Below are 22,373 nucleotides of genomic sequence, written 5' to 3' on the forward strand. Positions count from 1 at the left end.
ATTTTATATATATATATATATATATATGCCTATAGGCATCCGTTGCTATGGCGCAAAGAGCGCTCTGTTCATAATCACTATAAAGCTGTCATTCATCTTAGTTCATCGCGATCTCACCAAGATACGTTATTATTAATAAAGTTCTCTACGCTGCACAACGCATCAACACTTTGTTATAATGAGATGATTCGAATACCAGAACAAAAACTCAGCAGTTTTTCAAAAATTTCAGCAGTGAGTGGATTCTAACTTAAACGCCTCTGTTTTAAAGGGGTGGTTGATTATGATTTCACTTTTTGAACTTTAGTTAGTGTGCAATGTTGCTGTTAGAGCATAAAAAACATCTGCAAAGTTACGTCGCTCAGAGTTCAATGCAAAGGGAGATGTTTTGTTTTAAAGAAATCACTGTTTAAGGACTTCAAAAAACGGCTGGTAGGGACTACAATGAGCTTCTTCCTGGGTTTGTGACATCACTAACCCCGATGTTTACATAAACCCCGCCCCCAGGAACACGCAACTACCCGTAATGGTAAGGGGGCGTGATGTTTCCGGACAACGTGCACTAGGCGATTAACGAATCACAAACACACTGAGCCCGCTTAACCAATCAGAGCCCATTGCATATTTCTGAGGGAGGGGCTTCATAGAACCAGGAACTCAACAGACCGTTTTGACGAGAATGGAAACAGCGGTGTATAATAAAGGTAAAATATGTGAAAATAATTAGTTTTTTTTTTTAACCAAACATGAGCACGTTACACTGCACCCCATAAACACAATCAAGCTTTCGAAAAAAGCTGATCAACCACCCCTTTAAGAAATCAACAGATATGTCCATGATTGGCTACACTGCTCAACGCTGCAAAAACACATTGACATAGAAATCGACCTCCAGAGCGCAAACCATAACGCACTGGATAGTTTGCCAAATATTCAATAAAATGCCATTAATACAGCTTTAACTGAGGGTGCTTTTGATTTCGCACCCCCATAGAACCGGGCCTGGTCACATATCACAATGGCTAGCGATAACTAAATTAATTCTAATACTTAAAAAACTTTAGGCTGATGCAGATAGCAGAAAATACGACTGCCCACACGACTGTTACTTGGTGTGTGTGTGTGTGTGTGTGTGTGTGGTTTCCCTTCCACCCTTCATTGCAAAAACACTTGAACGAGTTGTGTTCAACCAAGTCTCAGCCTTTCTCACACAGAACAACCTCCTGGACAGCAACCAATCTGGCTTCAGAAGTGGACATTCTTCCTTCCCTTCTATACTTATTTTGCTGGATCTGTCTGCTGCTTTTGATACGATGAACCACCAGATTCTCCTGTCAACCTGTGTGTGATAACATATGCAAGATGATCAACAGGACGCTCTCATGGCGAAGTAGTCTGAAAAACAGCCCGATAAATAAAATGTAAACGTAGAGACACTAATCAAAATAAAAACAGATAAAACTCATTAGTTAAAATCAGGTTCTTTGGTCATGTTGCATGATAACCATCAGCGAGAGGTCGCTTCACAGATCAGTGAATAACTAAATGGTAAAGATTTAAGTGAGGTGCCTTGGTGCCTGGTATTCTTTCTCTTTCATTTGTGTTTCCATTTCAGAAGCACAGTCTAAGGCTCTGGGCATCATTCTCTTTGAGGACTGTTCTCTCAACAACACAAGCCTCAAAATGTAACACTGAATGAAAGAGGGGTGGGAGATTTGTCTGCGAGCACAGATTCTCAGACGCAATGAAGCCATTGGCTAAAAAAGGTTATGGTGCCATGGGAGAAATGAGCCTTACAATTCAGCATTGCCTGTCTCGCCTCTTTCATTACCCTACATTCTGTTTATAAGACACAGTTAAGCAAACACAATGGGCTGCTGCACAGGCCCTTACATGAATACAAATACTGCACCTGTAATATCAGCTGGTTCCATATATATAATTGTGTATGCATAAACACTCCATTGGAACGCTTCTTTGGAATATTTCATGCGAGCGCTGAGATGCAAAAAGGAATACATTTCCTGCAAGAGAGCTTTAGACATGCATCCCGCACAGACACTTGTGTATTCATTTATTCACTCACATCCAATAAAGCCACGCTTAAAGCATAAATTATCTGTGGAAGACATGTGTACAGACGTTTTTAAGGCCAGATCGTGGGCAGGTCTCAGGTGGGACAAAGCAGACATTTGACTTTAACAAGGCTTGTCAGGAAAGCCACAAGAGTTACCTCACTGTACGAGTAAAAGAGAGCTTAACTAAGGGAACCTGAGACTATGTCTGGTGGTCTAGCCTTGCCCAACTGTATCATTAGCTTACCCGAAACTTGTGCCAAGTTAGGGATGATGAGTGCCGCCTAAGTGCCTGGCAGCCTCTCTCAACGAAAATTTGATACAGCCTAACTACAGTTTCTCATTTCTCTAAGGGACAGATATTTTCACATGCTGAGCACCCCATGCTGTTGGTTGTTTATGTCAATGCATGATTATTATTTCCTCAAAGAGTGCTGGAGCAGAGAATGCAACTGTATCAGCAGTGCATTGTGTCTACCCAGCAAAAGATAGCAATCCGCTCAGCCCCACGCTGATAGATGAGCGCGCCGGACAAGCTTTATTTGATTTAATCCCAACAATCCCAACACAGCCGGGAAGACTTAATAATTCATGCACTTTCAAATTCTTTTTGACTCGTTTGTTCATTAGGGTGTCTGAATAGTGGGTTTATTTGCAAAGCCTAGCAAGAAACTGGAAACACCACAGCGTACCTCTCACAAAAATTTCCTTTTTTTTTTTTTTTGCTCTTCATCTCTGGTCCCAAGTCATGATGCAACTGACGTGGGTTCCTACAACCATATGAGGACTGAACAACTGTCTGGTACAAACACAAATATGTGCATTTCAGCAAAGTTAGAAAAGGTTGTGTTTACCACTGGCTGCAACACATACCGAAAGTTCCTCCTAATGAGTACACCATGCCAGAATATGGGCTGAGCTCAAAATAACTCTGCTGAAAAGACCAGCACCAATTTCTGTGCTGGTCCAGGCTGGTTTTATATGAGAGGGAACAGAGAACTAGTTTCATTTAAAAAAAATTCCATTAACCATTCTCGAACATGCAATTTTCTGCCAACGTAGACAAAACAACCCACTAAAACACTCTGATAGTGTTTCTTGCACTATTATTGATCACAACACTGCTACCGAATCTACAACTGAAACATGAAATGATCTGTTTAGTCCGATTCACAAACAAATGTGACCCTGGACAACAAAACCAGTCATAAGGGTTTATACATCATCCGAAAGCTGAATAAATAAGCTTTCCATTGATGTATGATTTGTTAGGATAGGACAATATTTGGCTGAGATACAACTATTTGAAATTCTAAAATCTGAGGGTGCAAAAAAATAAAAATATTGAGAAAATCGCCATTAAAGTCCAAATGAAGTTCTTAGCAATGCATATTACTAATCAAAAATTACGTTTTGATATATTTACGGTAGGACATTTACAAAATATCTTCATGGAGCATGATCTTTACTTAATATCCTAATGATTTTTGGCATAAAAGAAAAATTGATAATTTTGACCCATACAATTTTTTTTGGCTATTGCTAAAAATATAGCCAAGCGACTTAAGACTTAAGGTTTTGTGGTCCAGGCAGGGTCACAAATGACTCTTGTCATTTCAAATCAAGAATTGGTTGTTCATATAACAATGTGTAGTTAAAGAGACACAATAATGAATTTTGTTGTTTCTTTTTTAAATGAATTAATGAAATTATACCACTTTTCTATTCGCTTAGTATTTTTATTTTATTTTTATTTAATATACAATTAATTAATTGCATTTATGCAGCCTCTAAAATGTCTGTAAATGCACTTGAGATAAAACTGTTTTGAATTTATTCCTTATTTGTCATATCTATTGAAATGATGTCATCATTTGGTAACAGACTGCTGTGTGAATGTAATTAGAAAAACATTTCCCTTTTATCCAAATATTTCTTCCTCAAAAGTATTAAAATAATTACTAATAAAATCTTTATGGAACCAAAATCATTCAAATTGAAAAATTGGAAATGTTAAAAACAACAACAACAACAACAACAAAAACCATTTACATCCCTTCTGGCTGTTGAATCGGCAGGATTTTTCTGGTGAAGCTTGCTGACCAAACAAAATCTTGCTGGTAAGCATAGTTAAGTCAGGTCACCAGCACATCAGCATCCAAAACACAACAATTTGTGATAACAAGCAACGCTGGCATCTCCCCTCTTATCCTAACCTAAGACTTCACCATGAGGTACTGTAATAATAACTTCCAATGCATTTAATGGAAAGAGTATATTTACTTTGAAATCTGTTATCATTCACTGACCCTTATGTCATTTAAAACCTTCTGTTCTTTTGTGGAAATAGACAATATTTTGAGAAATGTCTCATACAATTAAAGTCAATGGTAACCAAAACTAGGCTGCCAACATTCTTCTAAATATGTTCCACAGAAGAAATCAAACAGATTTGGAGAAACATAAGGGTGAGTACACATTTTTAATTTTTGCGAGAACTGTCCCTTTAATGGTCTACAACTGACGAAAGATTCCTTAAACATCCACCTTTAAAAATCTAAAGAAAATTTGAGGACATCTTACTTCCAAAACAAGCAAAAAGCCTTGACAGAATATTCCATTTCCTCTCCCTTTCGTAGACTGCACTCAGATGCACAAAGTACATTTATTACATGTCAAGTTTGACATGACAGTAGATCCATTAGCAAAAGGGTTTTTAACATTCTAATCTCTGAGCCTAAAACTCAGAGAAAGGACAGCAATTAACATGCTGTTAGGGCTCAGTCAAGCCGCCTTCTGCCTGCTGTTGAAAAGACTGGATGAGGCTTTGAGGATGGCTCAAAGGTCACCATGCTCACCCCTGCCATTTAGCTCTGAGCATGGAACAGAACAGAACTGAACTGGAATGGCCTTCTTGTTTTATTACTTTCAGCACTGCAAGCTCTGCACTTATACTTCATAAAACTCTGCAAATATGAATGAACAGTATGTGGAATGATATCACCAAAGGGTACTAGCTTTAACTTCAAATTACAGTCACAGTCGTGGAAGTTCAGGTGTGTTAATTGTTTACAATCTACGCAGACAAAGAGATGCTTTGAGCAGATTTTGGGATGTGGGTTTTGAGTCACAACATCAGCACCCACTCACAGCTGCGCCATCAGAGAGGTGAGAAATATCCAGGCATGTCTGCAATCACACATTCCCAGCATGCCTCTGTCCACCCATATACCCCCTCAGCCACATAGCCCCCCGGTCACAGCACATTCACTGCCGTGTGAGTGGACCCCAATGAAGCCAAACATTCTGATGAGAATGACAAAGACGAGCTCTGTTCTGCCCCGCTAGCAAGTCTGTTTGATTTCTTTCTGTCACAGTGCCTGAGAAAGAAAAAAACAACTAAAATTCCAAGTAAATTATTCATGTTGTGTTGCTCTGAAACGCAATCTACAAAAATCAAGCAGTGATTCAAAATTAGGCATAAAACAAATAATGGCAGCTCTACAGTCAACAAAAAAACAACAACAGCACAGAGACCAACAAAAACCTTGACCATAATCCATTAATTTAACAAAAAAATATATATATATATATGATTTGCTTCCAAACAAAAATCAAACAATTTAATCCTACTAAAAATGCCTGCCATTGCATTTTATAGATGCCAAAGCTGAAAAAATCAGGCGTTTAGATGGAAGGGACATCTGTCTGTCAAAACACGGCCAGCTGAAAAAGTCAGTCACCGCAACGCTGGTGCAATATAATCCCAGAGGGCCTTTTGTAGAGGCCACTTAGTATTCAATCCATTTCCATTACATGTGATGTTGTATGTCTTCCTTCAGGGCTGGATGATGTCAGAATACTGGCCAGAGTACTGCTACTGCTGGCCATCCTAGAATGATCTTATTACCCCGTGCTGCAGGGAAGATGTCCAAACCAAATCACACCCTGGTAAATTTGTCCCCAGAGAAAAGTTGGGGTCGAGGCTGCAATTAAGAGGCTAACTATGTAAACAAAGCACCCTGCATTACATACAGACATACATACAAATGACATGCAAAACAGCCCAAACTCAAACAACGGTTTCATTAGTGCCTCTGAGACTGGGAGAATTGCAATATATGGATTTCTAACTACTGAGACAAGGATAATAATACTCAGAAAACAGTGAACATAATAGAAGGCTGATGTAATAGAAGGATGAACAAAAAATGTGATATACCTGATGTTGTGGGATTTGCGTTTGATCTCGTTCCAGCAGAGATTCATGTCGTGGTCAGGGTGCTTGTTCCTCTGCCCTCTGCACTGGGTGGGCAGCTCCTGCCCCTCAGGATCCACCGCCGACTGGCAAGGTACACAGTGGCATCCCGGCCACAAGGGCCGCCCCGCAGCTGAAAAACATAATTCAAAATTTAGATAACTTACAAAATCATATCACAGCGCTCAAGTTAAAAGAAATTTGTAAAAACCTGTCTTGAGAACTTGTGTTTTTCATTCCACTGTGCACGTTTCGTGCAAAAATTATTTTGTTTTTAAGGCACTGTGTCATGCACAAGTGCCGCTCTAGACTGAGCATGTTTAAATAGAAAAACATTGCAATGGAATACAAAAACGTGCTCTGTGTGAACAGCAATGCGTTTAAAAACACAAGATTCAGCGCTGAAGAATGTTCAAATAGAAACGCAAAGATGAGTTCTGAATGACCTAGGCCTTTAATTTTAGTTCTCAAATTTGATTCGCTGAGCGGTGTTCAAAGAGAGCAGATGTTTACTCCGACACTGAGGCTTTTCTTTGAAATGTATATCTCCGTTTGTTTGCGGGTCTAGGCTGCCAGTCTGTTTGGTGGAGATATTTACTGACTCTTTTTTTAAAGTTACATTGACATGCCAGTAGGTGGTGACGAGTTCTCTTTATGAGTGAATGGCTAAATCATTTATCCAACTGATTCATTCCAAAACACTGATTTAATCAGGAACGAAACAATTGATAAGCGAGACACTGAATCATTCACTGAAATGATTCATTCAAGAACACTGATTCATTCAAGAACGAACTCTCCACTACTGTGTATTTGCTTGGTGTTGTTCATTAATTCTGCTGTGGTAGAGCTGTTTTCAGACAAAATAACTGTGTAAAATGTAAGTTCATTTATATGAACTGTTTGTTTATGGAATTGCTGTAGGCTTATTAAAAACTATATCAAAGTCACAATGGTTCCTACATCTGAACCACAGCTCTGATGATATTCTGAACAACACCACTCTTACTTTTATGATATTGCTTAATTGTAGCCTGCGCTTTTCATCATATTTCATCAATTACCTTTTTACATATAGAGAAATTAGAAGTACAGGAACAACATAAGGAAGAGAAGATGGCTCACTCAAAAAAAAAAAAAAAAAGACTGGAAAAAATTGCAACACATCAACTAGCAGCTGTAGTAATGGAAGTCCCACTTTTCCATTAAAAGAGCTGATTGCCTTTTTTTAATTCTACAATGCGCATGTGCCTGAAAATACAGCAATTTAGCTGAAAAAGCAACATTTATGATACCGTTGTTGTCAGATATGGATATATTTGCTGATATGGAAACATCATTTTGACAAATAGTTTTGGAGATCTGTTCTTTCCCAATTTAAATAGATAGGAACTGCACAGTACTCAAAATGCCTGCTGCCTAGAAATGATCTGCCGGGAGTGTTGCCAAAATGGTCGATGAGTGAATGGCCTTGCCTTAAAGGGACTAAATTTGTTAGAGGTGACACACAATTAGGGGAGTAAAAGGGGTGTGTTTCGGGAACTGACCTAAGCCAGATTTGAACTACCCATCAGGACACATCTACAACATACAAAATATTATAATCAGCAATGATCCCTTAATTAAAACAACAATCAAAAAATGAACAAGCACAGGAGCAAACAAATTCCCATAGGATGCACCTCAGCTGATCCCTGAAGCACTCAGCAGATAAGTTCAATATGAGTAATGCCTGCAGGTCACATAAGCTCTGATTCTCTCAGCCAGAGCCAGAGTGGCAGTAACGCTGTTACTTAAAGCATCGCTGGAAATCAGCACATGTCCAGAGCAAAGTGACGGAGACACAATCATTCCAGCAAAAGTCTCATGATTAAGGAGCTTTCCTTCAGTCATGAAACCCCTTGTGTCTCGTTCCGTGCAGCTGTCAGACTGCCTATATGTTCCTCTTCCTCGCCTTTCATTAGCCCCAGGGAGGGACTAGCCATAGGGAGCGCTGAAACTTTTCCAGATGGAGTTGCTTTGTGGTCTGGCAATGTCAATGTCAAATTTTAGGGATGCATGAGATATCGGCTATATATGCCATTTCGGTTATTTATCATTACAGATTATCAGTCAATATTGAATATATGTTAGCCAATTTTTCTATATCTAAATGTGCTTACTAATTTCCTCTATTTTTGCATTTTTCCACTCACTTAAAGTTAATCGTTAAACACTAATAATTTAAAAGCACTATTAAATGTAATATTTAGAAAATCTCAAAATGAATAATCATTTTTCAAAATTTCTGAAGCCTTCCTACTCTAAACAGTTGCAACGTTACAAAAGATTTCTATTTCAAACAAAATTACGTTCTTTTGAACTTTCTATTCTTCAAAGAATCAGAAAATAAACAGTATCCATGTTTCCACAACAAAATTAAGCAGCACAACTATTTTCAACATATATAATAAGTAAAGCTGCATATTAGAATGATTTCTGAAGGATCATGTGACACTAAAGACTAGAGTAATGGCTGCAGAAAATTCAGCTTTGCCATCAAAGGAACAAATTACATTTTAAAATATATTAAAACACAATACAGTTATTTCAAATCATAATATTTCACAATATTACTGTTTTTACTGTATTTTTGAGCAAATAAATGTAGCCTTGGTGAACATAACAGACTTCTTTTACAAACATTTAAAAAATCTTACTAATGATAGTCTTTCAAAATAAAATAAACAACAATAATGATCGAACACATAATACAGCAGGCAATAATTTGTATTGTATGCATATGCAGTACAGAGAGTGATTATCTTCTGTGAGTTATGATAGGCTGACATATACCCCCGAGTTGTTGTTTAGTCCCATCCCATCCCATCCCTGATTAGCCCAATCATCCCATTCATCATCTACAGCACCCAAGGCCTCTTCTGGTAACCCTTGCTAACTGACCATGACGACATACTGTCACCAAGTCAGTGCTGAATAATCTCAACTGACATCTGTGCAGAAATAAACACATCCGGCTGTCCGGGCCCATGCAGCCGTGACACGTAGCCAAAACAAACAGAACCTGAGATGTGTCTCAATGAGAAATTCTGTATGCCATGTTCCCCAGAGCAGGAAGTGAATTAATGCCTCCGCACGACTCTAATGCGTCCCCTCCTCAGGCGGCCTTCCACTAATTCAGTGTCATTTTTCAGTCTTTCTTGAATTTCTCTCTCTCTCTGAGTTTAATCCACTGTCTCTGTGATTAATCCTGATTGTTTATGGTTTATCAGATATCTAGATGGGGCATCAGATACTGTGAAAAACTCAAAATGATCAGGAGACAGTGAGGTAGGACCTGTGGTGGAGGGGTGAACAGTTGATTCAATGCAGGATGAGGATCCCTTTCTGTTTTGTGTTTATGTGCCATTACGAGTCCCCACTCATACCCTCGCCGCTCAGTGATTTGTGTGTTTGACAAAAATTGTGCTGAATCGACTCAAAACAAAAACAGTTGCGGAAATGAGCCTCTGGCGAGGACTTACAGAGAGGCTTTTCCACCAATCAGAAACATTTGGATGGAAGACGCTCCGCTGTCCACTGCCAGGACCCTGCACCACTTCTTCTTGCCCAGGCAGCATAGGGACTGGCATGCCTACAGAAATCCTACAAATCCCACTCAAATGTACACAAACATGCACAAATACACACCAGTTCTCTGCAGATACGGTTCTATGGATTTCAAATGCACAGCATGAATCTATATAAGAATTGTATATTTTCCCCTTGGGAAATAAGGAGAAATGTTCAAGCTTTTTGTAGCAAAGTATATGCAGAAATCGACAGAACATAGACAATAAACCCATACTGAATGTACAGTACGTTCAAAAGTCTGGGGTCAGTAATTTTTAAAAAAAGATATTAATACTTTAATTTAGCAATTACACATTAAATTGATCAAAAGTGACAGTAAAGACATTTATAATGTTACATTTCTATTTAAAACAAATGCTGTTCTTTTGAACTTTCTTCAAAGATTCCTGAAATAAACTTTATCACAGTTTTTAACATTGATAATAATAATAAATGTTTCTAGAGCACCAAATCAGCATATTAGAATGATTTCTGAAGGAGCATGTCACACTGAAGACTGGAGTAATGACTAGACCTTCAGAATTCATTGGAATAAAATATATTATAATAATTAGATATTATTAAATAGATATTTTATAATAATATTATTTCAAAACATTACTGTTTTACTGTTTTTGATCAAATGAATACAGCCTTGGTGAGCATAAAAGACTTATTTCAAAAACATTTTCAAAATCGTACCAACCTCAAACATTTGAATGGTAGTGTATATGTACATTATGTACATTATGTACATATGTACAAGTCTTTTTCACTGGATCTTTGTTAGAACAAATGACGGTTCATGATGTAAGTTCATGTGTAACTTTCTCTTGTATTGCATACACTGGTTTGAACCAAGAAGAAAGAGAGAAATAATCTAGATATACTTCTTCATTGTATTTCCAGTTGACTTGGAGGCGCACAACATACAGTACAGTATTCAAAGGCAGGTCAAAGCCGAGCCAGTCTACTGACACACAATGTGCAGAACATTTTATACTGACCACTACACAGAGTTTTAAGTACCTAGCTTTGCCTTCAAAGACTGACCATTTCCATGTCAATAAAAAATAGCACTCAGCTTGTAGCACAAAGCTCTCTCAAATACCTTTGAAGCATGAATGTCAGGTGATCAAAGTCTGTAAAGGAGACAGACAAGTCATGTAACATTTAAAAAGCCGACCTTGATAATCTGATTCAGACCTCGGTTCACTGTGAAAAATGTCTGCTCTTTGAACCCTACATCAACAAGACTAGAGTGATAGTTCTTACCTCAGAGTGGAGACCAGAAGCTCTTCCTCTGACACCAGCATGTGCATGCAAGAGCCTTTCTCTCGTTATATACACATACGGATCCTCTACTTTGTCGTCCACAGTGGGTGAGTTGGGCTTACAGAGACGGTCTGCTGTTTATGGTCTGGAAGGAGTGCTCAAATACTGCAGAAGTCCTGCAATCAAAAGCACTATTGTCCCTCACATTCCACATCACACCAACCTGGCTTGTCCACACCCCGGACCAGGAAAATGTCATGTACGCGATCCAGCAGGCTGCAACTGGCTGCCCGTCTGTCTAAGTGACACTCAACACATGGCAGCTGGCCACTGTCCGCCTCTCTGGCCTACCCAGAGTCCTCCTGTTGTCCTGGGTATTCCCTACATCTCAAACAAACTCCAAATGACCTGTGTGTATTCATAATTTCCAGTGCCTGGTTGTTGATAAGGGCAAGTGCCTGGCTGGACCAAAGGCTAGATGTGAACAGGTTTAGTTGTTGAGGCTCAACTCGCCAAATACACCACAGAGACCTATAATACCTAGAGAATGTTAACAATCCCATCCATCCCAGTGACAGTTTATGTGATTAATATGGACAGTTTAACATGAGGGGGGGGGGATCATGTAAGAAATGCGGCATTTGTTTTCCCCTCACTTGTAGCATTGTATTCTCACGATAATGTTAAAAATGATGGCTTTTAAATGTACATTACTAATATGTTTATTTACAACAGATCTAGGTATCAGTATTGGTATTGGTGTTACTGACCTTAGCATGTGTTGAAAAGATGCCATTAAACAAATATTTAAAATATGCTTTCTTTACATTGATCCTATTATTTGGTGATGTAATGTGTAAATATATTAATAATTACACGTTTTAATATTCATGGTTAACGATTAGAAAAACTGTGAAATTAATTACATTTTACAGACCTACTATAATAGCAATACACACACTATCATTCAAAAGTTTAGTTGGAGTAAGCAGTGGGAGTATCTAATTTTTGTATTATTTATTTATGTATTTACTTATTTATTACATTTTTTACATTCATCAAAAGTGACATTATAAATGGCTTTACTATTTCCAATAAATGCTATTCTTTTGATATTTCTATGAAGCAAAGAATCCTATAAATAAATAAATAACTCAAAATGTATCACTGTTTACACAAAATTATAAGAAGCACAACTGTTTTCAACACTGACAATGACAAGAAAAGTTTATTGAGCATCAAATCAGCATATTAGAATGATTTCTAAAGGATGATATGACACTTTAAGTCTGAAGTAATGGCTGCTGAAAATTCAGCTTTGCATCACAGGAATAAATTACATATATAATATTACATATTACAAATATTTTAAAATAGAAAATAACTATTTTAAATTGTTATAATATTGCACAATATTGTTGTTTTTACTGCATTTTTTATCAAAGAAATGCAGCCTTGGTAAGCATAAGAGGCTTTCAAAAACATTTACCGACCCCAAACTTATGAATGGTAGTGTATATACACAGCTAATTTTAAATGACCGTGAATGGTAACTGGATAAAAGCGTCATGCTAAACAGCAAAGCTTGACCTTTTACAACAACACACACAAGCCAAGTAGCCAAAATCAGCCAACGAAGGCAGAATATTAGGTTGCAGTGCAACTTTGGTTCCGTTTAACAGAGCACAAAAACAGTTTGCCCTCCTCAGACAAGCTATTACCCCTCAATGACAAACAGTAATTTTCCGTACAAAAACATGCCACATGCACACTTATTTATGGAGGCAGTGCCCTTGTTTTCCACCCTGAAGAGTAGCGTTGGAAATTAGACCTCCATTAGCATTAGCAGTCATTATCCCTGGCTATGGTTGGCTCAGTGAGATGACAGGCCATTATTCTGGCACTTGCGTAGTGCCACTCTCGTCCCTGTGCATCAGATGAACAATTGATAAGCAAATGTTTTATTCATACGTGTGTACGAGTAGACTTAAGTGCTGAAGGTCTAGCAGTCAAACCCCGACAGACTACTTATCCACGCCACAGACTGATTGGAACCTGTAGCCGTGCCCCACGCAGGAGACCATTTGCTGGATTGGGAAAGAAGATGCAGGCTCTGGTTGGGAGGGAGTGTAGGACTTTACAGCAAACACAATCTTCTGATTCACATCTAACAGTCTCCAAGCTGGATAGACTCTCCAGTAAAGCAACTCTCATACACCTGACTCTCTATCTGAGAAGGCTTCGGGGAAATGTTCAGAAAACCAAAGTAGCAACCTAATGTAATGTAGACATCGTTATTATGTTTTAAGCATGTTTTCTCCATTTGAGCTGTGCTTCAATGTGATTGGAAGGTTAGGCTTATTTGCTCGTGTGAGTGCACTGAGAATAAATTTGAATACAGCGATATAAGGTTAGTGTGCTGTAGAGCTCTTGCAGTTTAGTGGCATGACAAAACACACTTTTCAAATCAATTCAATTCAATTCAAGTTTATTTGTATAGCGCTTTTCACCACTTGACAGCAGACAACCAGTTATTATTGAGACACATTGAAACGATCCAACTTTGCACTTTGTAATATATCAAACAAAAAAGAGGAGGGTGAATAATATGAGCAGACATTTGAGAAGCATATTAAAGAAACAAAACAGAGCCAGCAGACTGAAGCTAATGTGTTATGAAGGTGTGAAAATTTGTGACTGGTTGAAAAGAAATTGACACAATCCGGTCAGTGATCACGTCACTGAAATTGTTCAATCTGACTCGAAGTGAAAAACCATTGTGCAAACACTTAAATTGAAAATATATCAGAGTAATGTATTTTTAAAAAAGAATAACTGGTGATTTTTACACTCTGGTTCAAAAATCCCTTGTGCATATGTCCAGTGCAGCGTGCGTTTATTTGCATCAAATCTATAAGCATGATTGAAGGTGTGAAGAAATAATCAGTGGATTACATTTTTACATGTGTCAGAATGGAAAACACGCCAATTACAGACTATGGAGCCATGTCTCTGACAGGAGTGCTGACAGATTCTTACTGTTGCTATGCTAATGCTCTTTGCATGCAGAGAACTTTTGTTTGGAAGATGTGCACACATAATATTGCAGAGTTCATAGTACACATAAACATTGCAGTCAGATCGAATTTATTAAAATATTTAAGCATGAAATATGTGCACGCTATTCCATTTATTCCATTCCATATATATATATATATATATATATACATATATATACAGTGAGGAAAATAATTATTTGATCCCCTACTGATTTTGTAAGTTTGCCCACTTACAAAGAATTTTTTTTGTTGATATTCTGTCTCTATCCGTTAAAATAAACTTACAATAAAAATTATAGACCCTTAATTTTTTTGTAAGTGGTCAAACTTATAAAATCAGCAGGGGATCAAATAATTATTTTCCCCACTGTATATATATATATGGAATCTGTATATATGATCTGCTATGAGAAATCATTTTAATTTGCTGATCAAGAAACATTGCTTTTTATTATAAACATGGAAAACAGTTGTGATGCTTTATATTTTTATGGAAACTGTGATACACTACCATTCAATGTTTGAAGTATGATTTAAAAAATAATAATACTTTTATTAAGTGAGGATGCATTAAATTGATCAAAAGTGACTGTAAAGGCATTTATAATATTACAGATTTTTTATTTCAAATAAATGCTTTTCTTTTGAACTTATTTATCAAAGAATCCTGAAAAAAAAATTTATCACGATTTCCATAAAAATATGAAGCAGTTTTCAACTGCTGAACTGGATGCTTTAACAGTTTTCAAAATTGATAAGGAATATTTAAGAGGTATATAAATTACATATATTGCAAAAAATGTCCCATTATGTTCATGTTCACAAGGAAACTGTGACTAAGATATTGAGACCACAGTCTCTTTGAACTGACATTCAGTAATAGAGATGAGTTATTAGGGTTCCCTGAATAAAACTGCCATGAATACAAAAGTCCTCATATTCTCATACTGTCTTCAGATCAGTTCCACATCTGCCTAATGAACAGTGGCTGTCTGTCACCCTGCAGAGAGCTGAGATCTAGAGGCCTTTAATAAGGTTAAGGAGGGGTGGTAACGTATGTAGGATCCTGATGAGATTAGTTTGTGCTGTGTAAACCAGATGACAGCGCAAACATTGTGGCTCATATCAAAAGAACTAGGTCTCTGCTTTGTGTAACACTGCCTAAGAGCAAAACTAACTACCACAGAAAGGGGCAATTAGAGGGAACTCATTTAAGACATCAATCAACACAGTTCATGTAGTTCTTTGTCCACTCTGGCTGTAAACTTGAGAACAGTTTACTGAGCGGTAAAGATATTGAGTGTGAGTGGAGGTAAGTGTGATTTATCTGCTGAATTACACATATGCTGTTAAACGAATTGGCAGATTGGTTCCCCTGTGACAGTCTAACATCTTCCGTCATGTGTTTAATGAATACGTAAAAGGTTATATGGGGCTGGCTAAGACTTGAAGCTAAATTCAGGGAATAAGAACACAAAAAATGAAAATTCAGTTTATATTACAGTTATTTACATATAAAATCACTCATTCGCTGGAAATGTTCCCTTCACAGCAGCTCTCATATATCTTTGCATTTGCACATTCAGACTTAGAGCTTGACAACCAATGACTCGTGTCACACCAGGCTTGACATCAGTGATTGCAGCTTGCCAAATTTCAATGTGCAGAAGCACAGTCCTTTAAAAATGTCGCAGATGATGAGAGCATCAGTCGTCATAGACTTAATTTTTCCACTTTTTTTCATTATTATTACACATGAATATTCCGTTAAATTTTTCTGTCATGTATAAAATCTCTAGCAGAACATCCATTCATTTTTTTTTTCTGAATATTTTCATTTTGATCCGTTTAATTTCAGTATAAAATGCAATAAAATACAATAAAAAAAATTATATTCATTTCTATGTTGGAATTACGCTTTGTGCGAGGTAGAGAACAATATTGTGTTTATTATGGTATTTTTTATATTACTAAATTACACATTTTATATTTTAAATCATTACTGCCATAGTGTTTTAATGGTTTTGGGAGAATGACCCGATGAGATTTGAGAGCAGCTGCAGATGGGAAGATTTACAACAACAATAATTAAATGAAAATTCTGCCATTTACCCTCCCTCATCTTTCCAAACCAGTATGACTTTCTTTGTTCTGTGTAACACAAAAGGTGCATTTTTAAATTTTTTTATATTCCTGGCCACTGGGGCTGGCAAGCTTTCAAAATTGATATACTTCAAAAAAACAAAAATAAAAGTTCCCTTTTTTGTGGAAGAAAGTCATTGTGTGGTTTTAGAACAACATGAGTGTGAGTAAATTACTTTTTTTTTTTGATGAACTATTCTGCTAAAACAATGTAAAAAAAAATAAAAAAAATAAATTTGTATTATTTCTTCAGAGTGTGCCAACAGAAAAATATGAATCAGGTTGACTTTGTTCAAGAAAAATTATATTAACAGCATTGAGATCTGAAAAGTGGCACTCCATTTCAATTTTGTTGATTTCACTTTTGCATCTAATTATGTTCCAGAGATGCACTGTATGATCTTTTGACGGTTAGCAAGCACCAAAGTTACCTTTAAACTCTGAACATAAGAGAGCACATCTGACAGAGCTTGTCTTGTTTCTAGGCGACAACGAAGTGGCTTCACACAGATTGTGTTTGTATGAACATCCTCTCTTACCAGCCCACGTTTCTCTCTCTCTGATAATTTCATCTAAGCAAATATGCGTGTGCTGTTTAAACCTAATTAACAAAGATTCAGACATGGACACTAAACGCACTCCTCCTCTGCCTCCCTGCCTGGAAAAATCTAATTAATACACCACTTCAACACTATTCTTAAGGACCACTGATCTGTAGAGCAAAAACTCTTGGTCCAGCAAATCATTAATTTAGCAACCCTTAATTATGACGGCAGCTAATCAAGGCTCTATGTACAACATTAGTGATAATGCTATATGATTTGTTTACAGTGATGGGTAAAGTTCAGTATGTGACATGGGAACAATGTTGCGACCTAGCAGTCTACAGTCACTTGTATAGATACAGACTGTTGATGGATATGTATGTTCACACACACAGGAGTCCGCTCACCTAAATACACACACACACCAAAGTCACAGCTGCCACCGCGAATAATAAGGAGAGCTGAGGCAGATCGGACTACAGCTCATTTGAAATCTGGGAATCTCATTAAAAGTGAGAGAAAAGGCTTTTGACAGCCTTCTGTGTGACATCTCACCTTCTCCTGCTCGTCCACGTGGGCTGCCCTGTCAGCCGTGTCACTTCCTGTCTGCAGAATTAGTCACTGAAATTCTGAGAGGGGAGTCAGGTTGACAGCTTGTTGTTAAATAAAAAGCCGGCCATAAATTATTAAATCCCCTAGAATTTTTTTTTTGTAGTCCACCCACCCAAACTGCAGTCGTAATGGAGGTTCTAGCCGAGCTGAAATGCTTCCTAAATTATTTTGACTCAGTTGGAGCAGGAAGAGAAAAATCAATGGTGATCAGATATGACAAGATCCATTTGTGAACGCAGACGTCACCTCGTATTCAAGGTCCTTGTGGACTCAATCAGCATTACAAAGAATAAAAGTAAAAGGGTTTTAGATTCAGAACATAATGAAGATCAATAAAACGCATCATCTGCCTTTGTTTAACATCAATATTATCATATGAGCCATTTTCCAATGACTCCTCATTCAATTTGCAAGCAAAGCCAAATCAACCAAAAATCTGATTAAGATACCCTTACCTTCAAGTTTATTTTAGTAAGTATACTTAAGTAAAGTTCAAGTATATTTTTAAGTATACTTTATGTAGTAAGTATACAAATATCAGTGTACTAGTAGTATTTTACATAAATCTAAGACAAACAGAGCAGCAGGCAGAACTGTGTGTGTGTGTGTGTTTGTGAATAAGAGAGAGACAGCAATAAAAAGCGAGACAGAGACAGCCAGCAACATCTTTCTCACCTCAATCACGAAAGCATTCGAAAGTGCCAATCACTTCAGTCACATGGCATGGAAATTGAGAGCTACTGAGCGGACAAGGCCTCGTCTGGACTCAGTGGGGGGTTGATGTTTCACACCAGTTTCGTTGCCATTCTCCAAACTGAACAATCAGTTAACAGCAGCCGGGTTCAGGTCCTCAGCCTCATTTTGCTTAAGAGGGCACCGAATAAAGCAGGTCTGAGTTTTGTATTTCACAGGCGTAATTGGATTGTGCCAAGAACACAGAGCACTCGCACAGGAGGGGGTCTAGTCTTTGCTGTCCGCTCTGAAAGTACAATTCATTTCTGAATTCTTGATGGCTTTTCAAAGTGAGAAACAGAAGCTAAATAAAACATAAATTAGTAAATGCTGCAACACATGCTTATGTTTGAGTAAATGTCTCTTTAGAGGTCCATGTCTATTCCCCAAGCATAATTAAGATAGCACAAAAGAGCCAGATTTTTTTCTCAGCACCATGAAAATGTTAGCATTAGCAGTCATTATCCCTGGCTATGGTTGGCTCAGTGAGATGACAGGCCATTATTCTGGCACTTGCGTAGTGCCACTCTCGTCCCTGTGCATCAGATGAACAATTGATAAGCAAATGTTTTATTCATGCTTCTGTACGAGTAGACTGAAGGTCTAGCAGTCAAACCCCGACAGACTACTTATCCACACCACAGACTGATTGGAACCTGTAGCCGTGCCCCACGCAGGAGACCGTTTGCTGGGTTGGTAAAGAAGGTGCAGGCTCTGGTCAGGAGGGAGTGTAGGACTTTACAGCAAACACAATCTTCTGAGTCACATCTAACAGTCTCCAAGCTGGATAGACTCTCCAGTCAAGCACCTCTCATACACCTCTCATATGGTCATCCTAAGCCTTTGGGGAAATGTTCAGAAAACCAAAGTAGGAACCTAATGTAATGTAGACATCGTTATTATGTTTCAAGCATGTTTTCTCCATTTGAGCTGTGCTTCAATGTGATTGGAAGGTTAGGCTTATTTGCTCATGTGAGTGCACTGAGAATACAGAATACAAATTTGAATACAGTGATATAAGGTTAGTGATCTGTAGAGCTCTTGCAGTTTAGTGGCATGACAAAACACACTTTACAGCAGACAACCAGTTATCATTGAGACGTATTGAAATGATCCAACTTTGTACTTTGTAATATATCAAACAAAAAGGGGAGGGTGAATAATATGAGCAGACATTTGAGAAGCATATTAAAGTAACAAAACAGAGCCAGCAGACAGAAGCTAATGTGTTATGAAGGTGTGAAAATTTGTAACTGACTAAAAAGAAATTGAAACAATCCGGTCAGTGATCACGTCACTGTAATTGAAAATATGTTAGAGTAATGAATAAAAATAAATAAAAATAAATAACTGGCGATTTTTACAGTCTGGTTCAAAAATCCCTTGTTGTCCAGTGCAGCGTGCGTTTATGTCATGAGCCGGGTTTGACTAGATAGTACAGCACTATTCTTTTTCGTGCTGTACTATCCTAGACTCAGCTGTTCGCGATCACAATCAGCGCTCGCGCTGATTGGGACTGCACCTGTTCCCTCTTTACGCTGATTTTCCTCTCTATTTCTCTCTGCGTGTTACAAGGTCTTTTGCCAGATTATTGCGCTTTGATGTCGGTCTCTTGGCTACTCTATTCTGTCAGTTGTGTTAGTTGAGTCCAGTCCTGCATTGTCAAGTCGTGTGACTTACCTGGATTTCTGCCCAGTCTTCCAGTTACCCGTTGCCAGCAGTTTGCTCTCCTCCGGATGCTGCACCGTCTGAGAGTGGCAGAGGTCTGTACAGTCTGAGAGTTTCTCCCCGAACTCTCAAGTCAAGTCTACCCTATGTTCCAGTTCTTTTGTGTTAATGACCAGTTCTGCGACCGCTGGATACGGCCAGGGAATGGCAGACTGCCTGAGTTAGTTTGTGTGGACAATAAAATCCTCAGTTTGACTTGCCTTTGCTTCTGGGTCCTTTTATCGTGACAGAATAATCTGGCCAAAGGATGGACCCAGCGAAGGAGACTACAATTCGTTCAGCAGTGGAGCTGCAGGGGGCTATGCTGGGCCGACACAAGGAGGAACTCGCCGCCGCCAGGTACGCCGTGGAGAGCCTGTCAGCCCAGGTGACGGATTTAACCAATCTGCTGCAGAACCTGCGCCCTGAGCAGCCGGTGGTGCCTCAGCCACGTAACTCTCCAGAACCTCGCATAAACAATCCTCCTTGCTATTCTGGACAGCCCACTGAGTGCCGAGCCTATTTGACGCAGTGTGAGGTGTTTTTTTCCCTCCAGCCTATAACATATGCCGAGGATCGCTCCAGGGTTGCTTTTGTGCTCTCTCTCCTGACTGGGTGGGCTCGTGACTGGGGATCTGTGTATCTCTGCTGAGGAGCGTCAGCGCCGCATTACGGGGGGTCTCTGTATGTATTGTGGTGCTCCGGGGCATTTCGCCGCAAGATGTCCAGTAAAAGAGAGGGCTCGCCAGTAGACCGGGGAGTACTGGCGAGCGCGACTACCTTTTCCCCATCTCACAAGACACGTAAGTCCCTCGAGGCCTGCCTACGCTGTGGGGGCTCTACTTTTCCCTGTGCGGCCCTTGTTGATTCGGGGGCTGAGGGGAATTTCATGGATGAGAACTGGGCTATCGATCACGACATTCCTTTTCTAGAATTAAGTGACCCTCCCACCATCTATGCCCTGGATGGTCGCATCCTCTCCAAGATCCTTCGAGCCACCGTTCCGGTGAGTCTCACCATTTCTGGCAATCACCAAGAGACAATTTCTTTTTTATTTTTCATTCCCCCCCCTAACGCTTCTCGTTTTAGGGCATCCCTGGTTAACTCAGCATAATCCCCAAATTAACTGGGTAGAAGGGACCATAATGTCTTGTAGCTTATCTTGTCATGTTAAGTGTCTTGTCTCGGCTGTGCCTGCTGTGTCCTCTGTTTCTGTGTTTCAGGAAGAACCCGGCGATTTATCTGGTGTCCCGAAGGAGTACCACGATCTGCGAGCGGTATTCAGTCGTTCCCGGGCTGCTTCTCTCCCTCCCCATCGACCGTATGACTGCAGCATCGATCTTGTTCCGGGTAGTACGCCACCTCGTGGTAGACTTTATTCCTTGTCCGCCCCTGAACGCGAAGCGCTTGAGAAATACCTTGCAGATTCGCTGGCCGCCGGTACTATTGTTCCCTCCTCTCCCGCCGGCCCGGGTTTCTTCTTCTTGAAAAATAGATTATGAGTTGGGTTGAACGGCATAACTGTTAATAACCGGTACCCATTGCCACTTATGTCGTCAGCATTTGAGATCTTGCAGGGAGCAAGGATTTTCACGAAATTAGACCTTCGCAATGCATATCATTTGGTGCGCATCAAGGAGGGAGATGAATGGAAGACCGCTTTCAATACGCCCTTAGGCCACTTCGAATACCGGGTTCTACCGTTCGGGCTCGTCAACACTCCGGCTGTTTTCCAAGCACTTGTGAACGATGTCCTTAGGAACATGCTCAATGTCTTCGTTTTCGTGTACCTGGATGACATTCTCATTTTTTCATCCTAACCCCGGGAACACGTTCAGCGTGTGCGTCGTGCGCTACAACGCCTGCTAGAGCATCGCCTTTTTGTTAAGGCCGAGAAGTGCATTTTTTCATGCTGATTCTGTTACGTTTTTGGGTTTTGTCATATCCGCCGAGGGCATTAGTATGGATCCGGCCGAGATGCGTGCCATTAGCGATTGGCCCATACCTGACTCACGCACTGCTCTCCAAAGATTTTTGGGGTTTGCAAACATTTATCGTAGCTTTATTCGGAACCCTTACCGCCCTCACTTAGACCAAGTCCTGTTTCTCTTGGTCCGACGCAGCTCAAGTAGCCTTCGACCGTCTTAAGAGGTTATTTACAACCACCCCTATTCTTATCACTCCCGATACTACTAGACAATTCATAGTGGAGGTTGACGCGTCTAATGTTGGGGTGGGAGCGGTGCTGTTGCAGCGCTCTCCACAGGACGACCGGGTCCACCCGTGCACTTTTTTTTTTTTTTTTTTTTTTTTCCCCCCCCCCTTTTAGCTATTTTTAAAAAAAAGTTTTGTTTAA

The 22,373-nt window shown here is 39.2% G+C and overlaps 1 protein-coding gene across 1 annotated transcript in view; it reads right to left on the minus strand.

Annotated features, from left to right (window-relative positions):
- Positions 1-22,373, minus strand: part of LOC107724836 (dystrophin-related protein 2-like) — a 162,943-nt gene that overhangs the window by 74,133 nt on the left and 66,437 nt on the right. Inside the window, exon 2 of the mRNA XM_016533913.1 lies at positions 6,298-6,466. Within this exon, the coding sequence (XP_016389399.1) occupies positions 6,298-6,466 (169 nt within the window). The remainder of the gene's footprint in view (positions 1-6,297; positions 6,467-22,373) is intronic.

The sequence above is a fragment of the Sinocyclocheilus rhinocerous genome, unplaced genomic scaffold, assembly GCF_001515625.1.
Source record: "Sinocyclocheilus rhinocerous isolate Xijiao unplaced genomic scaffold, SAMN03320098_v1.1 scaffold1687, whole genome shotgun sequence".
Classification (NCBI taxonomy): Eukaryota; Metazoa; Chordata; class Actinopteri; order Cypriniformes; family Cyprinidae; genus Sinocyclocheilus; species Sinocyclocheilus rhinocerous.